General features: G+C 62.5%; 1 protein-coding gene across 1 annotated transcript; it reads right to left on the bottom strand.

Annotated features, from left to right (window-relative positions):
* Positions 1-121: 121 nt before the first annotated feature.
* Positions 122-6,624, bottom strand: NEFH (neurofilament heavy chain). The gene is made up of 4 exons (XM_055796498.1): positions 5,724-6,624; positions 4,423-4,622; positions 3,537-3,661; positions 122-3,163 (listed from the first exon to the last, which is right to left on the bottom strand). The coding sequence occupies exons 1-4, from the start codon at positions 6,601-6,603 to the stop codon at positions 1,366-1,368; spliced, it is 3,003 nt and encodes a 1,000-aa protein (XP_055652473.1). The 5' UTR covers positions 6,604-6,624; the 3' UTR covers positions 122-1,365.
* Between the last annotated feature and the right edge of the window lie 1,706 nt (positions 6,625-8,330).

Raw genomic sequence — 8,330 nt, 5'->3', positions numbered from 1 at the left:
TGTCTGCCTGGTCTGTAGGGAGGGCTGGGATGGGGGCACCTGCGGGGGCTGCAGCAAGCCCTGTCCCCTGTCTCTGGTAGCCATCTTGCTGCTGGTGTCCTCTTGCCTGGGCTGCTGCCTGCCTCCGGCCCTTGCTCCCTCGGGACTGTGGAACTGAGATGGCTAAAAACTGAGATGGCTAAAAATAGCCCCTTTTCAGAGCCCGCACTGCAGCCCTCGCCTGTCCTTGCCTGTGCTGGCTGCCAGCCCGCTCAGCACAAACCCTGCAATGAGGCAGCGGGGGCTTCGCTGTTTCCCTGGGCTCATGCTTGGGGCAGGGGGGGAGCAGAGTTGTGTCCTGTGAGAGGCAAGACCTCATGGCACCAGCAAGGGGTTGAGATTTGGGATGGGAATCCCAGCTCCCCCCGGTGGCTCCCATCTTATGTCCAGGCTGGCTGAGGTGGGGCTCTATCCCTGCTCCCAAGGTCATTGTCTCTCCACTTGGCCACCGTGGGAGGTTTCTCCACCAGGAAGGCTGACAGACCCTCTCAGTGCCCCCACGCAGCCCCTGCTCTCAGGGTAGTGCTGCACTGCAGCGCTCAGGTTAAACCAGGCCCTACCAGCCCCCTGGGAGCCCCGCTTTAAAAAGGGAAGGAAGAAGAAAAACTGCTGCAATCCTTGGCAGAGCAGAGCGGTGGGGCAGGCCCAGCAGGACACGGGGTCCTTTGTGCCCACAGTGGCGTGGGTTTGCCACAGGCAATGGCTGGGCTTTCCTCCCTCTAATGCAGCTAGGGTGCTGGAAAGCCCTGTGCCACCCTCCCCCAGCCCCCTCCCCAGCCCTGGACAGGAGGCCAGCAAAGCCAGAGCATCTCTGTAAGCACTTTATTTGGTTATTGCACAGAAAGCAAGTAACAGTGGGCTGAGGTTCCTAGTGCACCGTGTCTGTGAGCGTTCCTGCAGCACCCAGCCTCTTCCACCGAAGCCAGCCGCAGCCTGGGTCACCGCTCGGAGGGACAGTCGTCACCCTCAGGTCAGGGAAGGACCCTCAGCACCCACCAGCCCCCCTCCCAACCCCTCCCAAGCAGCTAGAGCTCTGCATTGCACTCATCCATCAATTGCACATACATTAAATAAATGCACTTATTGGAGAAGGAGCACTCAGATCCCCTGGGCTCTCTTCTCAGTTATAATTCAAGTGTTTAAATGTGGCGCTCGGCGTGTATCACATTCTGCTAGGGAAGCTATCGGCCAAACCGCCAGGGCAGGGCAGCGGGGGGCTGCGTCTCTCACACAGACATATTGCTAAGGGAAAGCCGGGCCCGGCCATCGGAGGGGAGCGGAGCAGCTTCCGCACCCAGAGGTGCTCTTTGGCGCCCAGGGCTCTGCTCACTTCTTCCCTGCAGTGGGTGCTGGCTCTGGGGCTTTGGCTTCCTTGCTGGAGGGGGCCTCAGCCTTGGAGGGGTCTTTACTGGCTTTGGGCTCTTCTTTGGGTTTCACTTTAGCTTTGGGATCCTCCACCTTCTCCTTCTTGGGCTCCTCTGCCTTCTCCTCAGTCTTTGGCTTCTCAGCCTCCTTCACAGCTGCTTTGCTGACCTTCTGCTGAGGTTTTGGTGGAGCCTCCTTCTCAGCTTTTCCTTCTTCCACAGGTTTAAGGCCTGGCTTAGTTTCCTTCACCTGTGGAGCTGGAGGCTCTGGCACAGCAGCCGCTTTCTCTTTGGGCTTCTCCTCCACCTTGGCTGAAACATCCTTCTTGGGAGCTTCTGCCTTCCTGCCCTCCTCAGGTGCAGGCTTGGAGGGAGGCTTCACCTCTTTGGGCTGCTCTTCCTTCGCAGGGGCTTTCGGCTCCTTTTGAGGGGAGGGAGTGGGCTCCTTGGCTGGGGCGGCTTCCTTCTGTGGAGACTTGACAACCTCCTTCACAGGAGATTTGACTTTGTCAGGGGACTTCACGGTCAGGGTCTTGCCCTCCTCCTTTGAGGGGCTTGGGGGCTTCTCTGGGGATTTAACAGCAGGGCTTTTGGCCTCCTCTTTTGAGGGGGTCGGGGTTTTTTCTGGGGATTTGACAGATGGGGTTTTGGCTTCCTCTTTTGAGGGGGGTGCAGGTTTCTCTGGGGACTTCACAGCTGGGGTTTTGGCCTCCTCTTTTGAGGGGGGTGAAGGTTTTTCTGGAGATTTGGTGGCAGGGCTCTTGGCCTCCTCTTTTGAAGGGGTTGGTGACTTTTCAGGGGACTTGACAGCTGGAGTCTTGGCCTCCTCCTTTGAGGGGGTTGGGGTTTTCTCTGGGGACTTCATAGCTGGGGTTTTGGCCTCCTCTTTTGAGGGGGGTGCAGGTTTCTCTGGAGATTTGATGGCAGGGCTCTTGGCCTCCTCTTTTGAGGGGGGTACAGGTTTCTCTGGGGACTTCACCATTGGGGTCTTGGCCTCCTCTTTTGAGGGTGGTGCAGGTTTCTCTGGAGATTTGATGGCAGGGCTCTTGGCCTCCTCTTTTGAGGGGGGTGCAGGTTTCTCTGGGGACTTCACCGTTGGGGTCTTGGCCTCCTCTTTTGAGGGGGGTGCAGGTTTCTCTGGGGACTTTACCGTTGGGGTCTTGGCCTCCTCTTTTGAGGGGGGTGCAGGTTTCTCTGGGGACTTTACCGTTGGGATCTTGGCCTCCTCTTTTGAGGGGGGTGCAGGTTTCTCTGGGGACTTTACCGTTGGGGTCTTGGCCTCCTCTTTTGAGGGGGGTGCAGGTTTCTCTGGGGACTTCACCACTGGGGTCTTGGCCTCCTCTTTTGAGGGGGTTGGTGGCTTTTCGGGTGACTTGACAGCTGGAGTCTTGGCCTCCTCCTTTGAAGGGGACTCAGGTTTCTCTGGGGACTTGGCCTCCTCTTTTTCAGGAGACTTGGCCTCCTCTTCACCCTCTGCTTCAGCTTTCTCCTCTTCTTCTTTCTCCGCCTCTTCAGCTTTCTCTTCTTCAGCCTCTTTCTCAGCCTCCTCTTCCTCTGTGACCTCCTCTGTCACCTGAATTTCCTCTGTCTGCTCCTCCACAATCACAGTCTCCTTCTCAGATTTTTCCACCACCTTGATCTTCTCTTCACTCTTCACCTTGATGTTGGCGGTGATGCTGGGAGCCTTGGGGGACACCTCAGGGAAGGAAAGCATCCCAAAGCCAGACTCAATTCGATATTCCTCCCCTTCCAAGAGCTTTCTGCCAGGAAGAGACAAGAGTAGGACAGTCAATGATTGCTTCTCACCCAGCTTTCAGCAGCTCACATCACCAGGAGCTGCCAGCCATGCCCTGCAGCTCCATCCCCCTCCTTGCCCTGCTTTCAATGTCCTAGTTGACCCTCCTGTTCCTACACTCTGGGCTGTGCAGGTTTTCTCACCCTTTCCTCCACAAGCCACATGCAGGGATGGGTCACCCAACTGGATGTTGCCCACCATGGTCTTGGAGGATGGATGGTGTCTTTCTCACCAGGAAAAGCCCAGGTGTTAGCGAGGGCCTTTGAGGAGTGTCCCCAGAGACACCAGCACTAGAGACCGACTGAGATTCCCCCACTTTCACCTTGCCCACCCCATACCTATAGGCAGCAATTTCAATGTCCAGGGCCATTTTGACGTTGAGTAAATCCTGGTACTCCCGGAGCTGAGCTGCCATCTCCCACTTGGTGTTCCTCAGCTCGTTGTCAAGCTGCTGGATAGTTTCCTGTGGGCAGACAGAGCAACTGGTGACATGGGGGAAGCCAGTCCCCAGGAGTAGGGGGACACAGAGCACCCCTAAACAGTCCCCTGGCCTCCAAGGAGGAACCACTCATCCAGCACCAGGTTGCCTTCACAGAGGTGTGTGCAGCCACCTCCTCCTGCAGACACAGAGGGAAGGGGATGCATCCAGGGGCTGTTTCAGTGTGTCCAGTTTCCTTGAGGGATTTAGCAGGAGCCCTGCACCACCCCGGGTGAGAGCTGCACCGCTGCCAGCTGAGCCCCCAGCCCCCTCCCAGAGCTCCCTCCAGCAGGGACAAGCTGTGGGAACATTTCCAGGACTTGAGTGAGCCTGGTGGCCACCAAACCCCAGAGCATGAGGCTGATGGATGGGGCATCACCCTGGGGACAGTGTTTCAGTCCATGGCCACCACCCAGTGCAGGTCTCTGTGCTGCACTTCCCAGCTCTGTGGCACAAGACATGGCCTGAACCCTGGTCATGGTTCAGTGGTGTTTGTGACCAACATTATTAGCAGCTCAAAGCCAGGCAGAGATGTGGGACAGGTCCATCATGGCTAAGGGACACAACAGCCCAGATGCATTCTCAGGCTCTGCGTACCTGGGGCTGGGGAAGGCTGGCTCTAGGCACAGCTCTTAGTATTTGCCACAGGTCATCACCATGTCTGAAGCCAAAGCACCAACGCTGCTCCTACCCAGCAGCTGGATGGTCCCTCACCACCAGAGATGCTGCCCACTGCACCACATTACCTGGTAGGACAGGACATCTGCATGATGGCGCTCCTCCGAGTCCTGTCTCTGCCTCTCCAGTGACTCCTGGGTCCCTTTGAGGGCTTCGAGCTCTGTGGTCTTGGACTGGAGCTGGCGGCGGTACTCCGAGATCTCCTCCTGAGCCAAGCGGATGGCATCTGTGTTCACCTTAGCAACCTCCGAGAGCTTGTCCAGCCTCACTGCAACAGGGGAAAGGAGAAGCTGCAGAGGAGGAGGCTGCAGTCCCCCTTTCTTGGGGAACCTTAAATCCTTTAATACCACACACCCCCTGCGTGCACCTTCTCTGCAGAGCCAGCCCTGGGGGGGGGTCCCTGGGTGCGCTGGCTTTGCCAGCACTCGCTGCGTCTGTGCTCGCGCTGTACCAGGGAGCTGAAGGTGCCCGGGCAGGACGGGGTTCTGCCATCCTGGGCTTTATCCAGCGCAAACTCGGGCTGCAAACCTGCTTCTCCCTTTCGGCTCCTGCCACAGCCCCCGTGGCCCGAGGCTCTGCCTGCTCCCCCTGCCACGCCTGGCTGCGGCCGGGCGCGCTCTCCTGGGGCGATGCGGGGAAGGCGGAAGAGGGGGGGGGGGGGGGTGTGCCTGCCGCAGAGCCCTGCAGCCACCCCAGGGGCCGGGGGGGGCGGCCAGGAGTGGGAAGGACAGCGGGGAAGGGGGGGGGGCAGCGTGCCCATGGGTGCCGCGCCCGCCGCTGTCCAGGGTGCGGAACTGCCTCTGTCCAGGGTGCTGATCACATCCCCGCCGCTCGCCAGCGCACACATGGGTGCTGAGCCCCGGGGTGCCGATCCCCCCCCTCCCCCACCGGTACCGTAGTGCCCCACCCAACAGCGCAGCAGGGACACTCCCTGCCCCCCCCCCATCCCCCCGCATCAGGGCTGCGGCACCCCCCCTCCCCGCGCTGCAATCCTCTCCCTGCCCCGCACCGCAAACGCTCCTGGCCCCGCTCCAGAGTGCGGGGCACGGACCGGTAGGACCGCCTGCAACATTAGCGGGGTCCGGCACCCCCAAAACTTACGGGGTGCTGGGGCAGTGACCATGTCTCCCTCCCTGCTATGTACTGCAGGGCACGGGCAGCGCACTCGCAGACACCGGGGGGCTGCTGGCAGGGGTGGGGTTACCCTAACGCCCTCCCGGAGCACGGTGTGTATGGGGGGAACCCCCGCATCCCCCAGGCGCCGTTGCCCTAACGCCTTCACAGAGCGCGGCAGCCCCCGGGGTCGGGGGTGCCGGGGGGTCCCCCCCCGCGAAGTGCGTGCACGGAGGGGGGACATACAGACACTCACCGCGGAACCACTCCTCGGCCTGCAGCGTGCTGCGGACCGCCGTGCCCTCCAGCTGAGCGCGCAGGTCGCGCAGCGCGGCGGTGACCCCGGGGCGCAGGGCGGAGGGGAGCTCGGCGGGGGGCTCGGGGCGGGCTCCGCGGAGCAGCGCCCCCACCTCGGCCCGGTGCTGCCTCCGCAGCGTCTCCGCCTCCTCCCGCAGGGCTCGGGCTCGCTCCTCCAGCGGACCCCGCGCTCTCTCCTCCTGCGCCGAGCGCTGGGCCAGCCCGCGGGCCGCCGCCTCCAGCTCGGCTCGCTGCCGGGCCTCCTCCTCCAGCCGCCCCCGCAGCGCCGCCACGTCCTCGGCCAGGCGCGCCCGCTCCAGCCGCAGCTGCCCCTTCTCGGCGCCCAGCCGCAGCACGGTGCCCCGCATGTCGCGCAGCTCCCGCGCATACAGCTCGCCCATGGCCGAGCGCCCTGCCTGCTGCTGCCGCAGCGCCGCCGCCTCAGCCGCCAGCGCCCGGTTCTGCTGCTCCAGCGCCCGCACCCGCTCGATGTAACCGGCGAAGCGATCGTTCAGCACCTGCAGCAGCTCCTTCTCATTCCGCGCCCGCGGTTCCCCGTTCAGCGAGTCCAGGCTCTCGGTAGAGGAAGCGGCCGCGCTGCCGCCGCCGCCCCCCCCGCCTCGAGCCCTCCCCACCACCGGTCCCGGCCACGAGTAGAAGCCGCTGGAGGCGGCGGAGCGCGGGGGTGCGCGGCCCAGCTCCTTGCGGAGCCCCCCCGGGGGGGCCAGCAGCGTCTCCAACATCAGGCTCATGGCGACCCCCACCCTCGCTGCGGCACCAGTGCCGCCGCCGCCCGCTTTATAGGGCTCGGGGCGGCCGCTCCGCCCCGCCGCCGGCATCGGGGGTGGGCACCGGCACAGGTCCCGCCCCGCACCGCAGCCCCGCGGGTGCGGGGGGACTCCGCGGCCGCGCCCTGGGTGGGGAGCGGGGACCAGTGATGGAGGACGGGGGCTGCCCGAGAGGGGAGCGGGGGCGCCCTGGGAGAGAATGGGAGCCTCCCGTGTAGAGTGGGACCCCTGGGAATAGAGAGTGGGACCTCCAAGAACAGAGAGCAGAACCCCCGGGAACAGAGAGCAGGGCCTCCAAGAACAGAGAGTGGGACCCCTGTGTAATAAGTAACTAAAGGTAATTTGCTGATCAAATGGGCTTTTAACAAAAGGAATGATCTTGCTGCAACAGATTTGATAACGTTCTGTCTGGCGAGAAAAGAGTTAACTGTTAACCATGAGGTTGCGAGATGTACCTTCTCAAGGCCAATGTTAAACCATAATCTCATGTTACTATGACAACCTTTGTCTTAGTCTAGACCTTAGTGTAAAAATAGATTAGTTTTGTAATATACAGCTTCTTGCTATGGGACTGAGAGCATAACTGTTTGCTTAAAAGGGCTGTGATACTTGTTGGAATTTGCGAGCCTGGATGGAGCTGTGACTCCCCGGCCGCCCAGCGCTGTTTTTGCTTTCCTGCCTTAAATAAATACTTAGTGAATTTATTTCGGACTCTAGTTATTTCAATTCAACTATAACACCTGGGAACAGAGAGTAGGATCCCAAGGAATAGAGAGCATGACCCCCAAGAACAGAGAGTGGGACTCCCGGGAATAGACAATGGGAGCCCCGGGAATAGAGAGCGGGATGCCCAAGGACAGAGAGCAGGACCCCCAAGAACAGGGAGTGGGAGCCCTGGGAACAGAGAGTGGGATGCCCAAGAACATAGAGTAGGACCCCAGTAACAGGGTGAGGGCCCCATAGGAAGGGATTGAGGAGCCTCCGAAGGGAGCACGGATCCCGCCGGTAAGAGAGCAGGACCCCGGGGAAGCAGCCGGCTCCCCGGGCAGAGCAGGGCCCCGCCCCGGGGCAAAGGAGAGCCGGGGGGACCGGGACCCTTGGGGGACACAGGCAACCCCCTCCCACGGGCGGGACGGCAGGGTGGGGACCCTGGGGAGGCTCAGCGCCCAGACCCCCCAGCTTCCTTATTCCCCCCCCGGGGCTCAGCACTGCCTGGGGCCGGGGGCTTCTGCAGCCCGCTGGGGGGCCCGGGGCTGGCAGCAGGGTCCCGCGGGACCCCCGCCGCGGGCCGGCAGGGGGCGCCCCATCCCGGCTCCTCCACCCAGCCAATCGGCTCAGCCGCAGCTCAGCCAATCAGCGCGCAGAGAGCTCAACCAGTCAGCAGGTATCTACAGCCCAGCCAACCACCAGCCGAGGATATGTAGTCTAGCCAATCAGCAGCTGGGGCCATATATTGTAGCTAATCAGCTGCCGCAGCGTCATAGGCCGGCAGGGGACCCTGGGAGAGTCGGAGCGGCAATGGCCACGGCCCACCGGTGCATGCCGGGACGGTGGGGGTCCGCCTGCGGCGGGGTGTGTACCCCCCGCCCGGGCAGGGGGGCACCCGGTGCCGCCACCGCCTCCCGCGGGCAGCACCGTCCCGCCGGAGGCCCCCATCCCTGGAACAGCTCGGGGGGGGGGGCACGGCAGTCCCGGGGACAGGCAGCCAGGGTGTGGGGGACACGGGGACCGGCCCCCAGGGGACAACCCCGCGCCCGCCTTGCGTCTGCCGGGCACCG

The sequence above is a fragment of the Falco peregrinus genome, chromosome 2, assembly GCF_023634155.1.
Source record: "Falco peregrinus isolate bFalPer1 chromosome 2, bFalPer1.pri, whole genome shotgun sequence".
Taxonomy (NCBI): Eukaryota; Metazoa; Chordata; class Aves; order Falconiformes; family Falconidae; genus Falco; species Falco peregrinus.
This window is presented reverse-complemented; position numbering and strand designations above follow the sequence as displayed.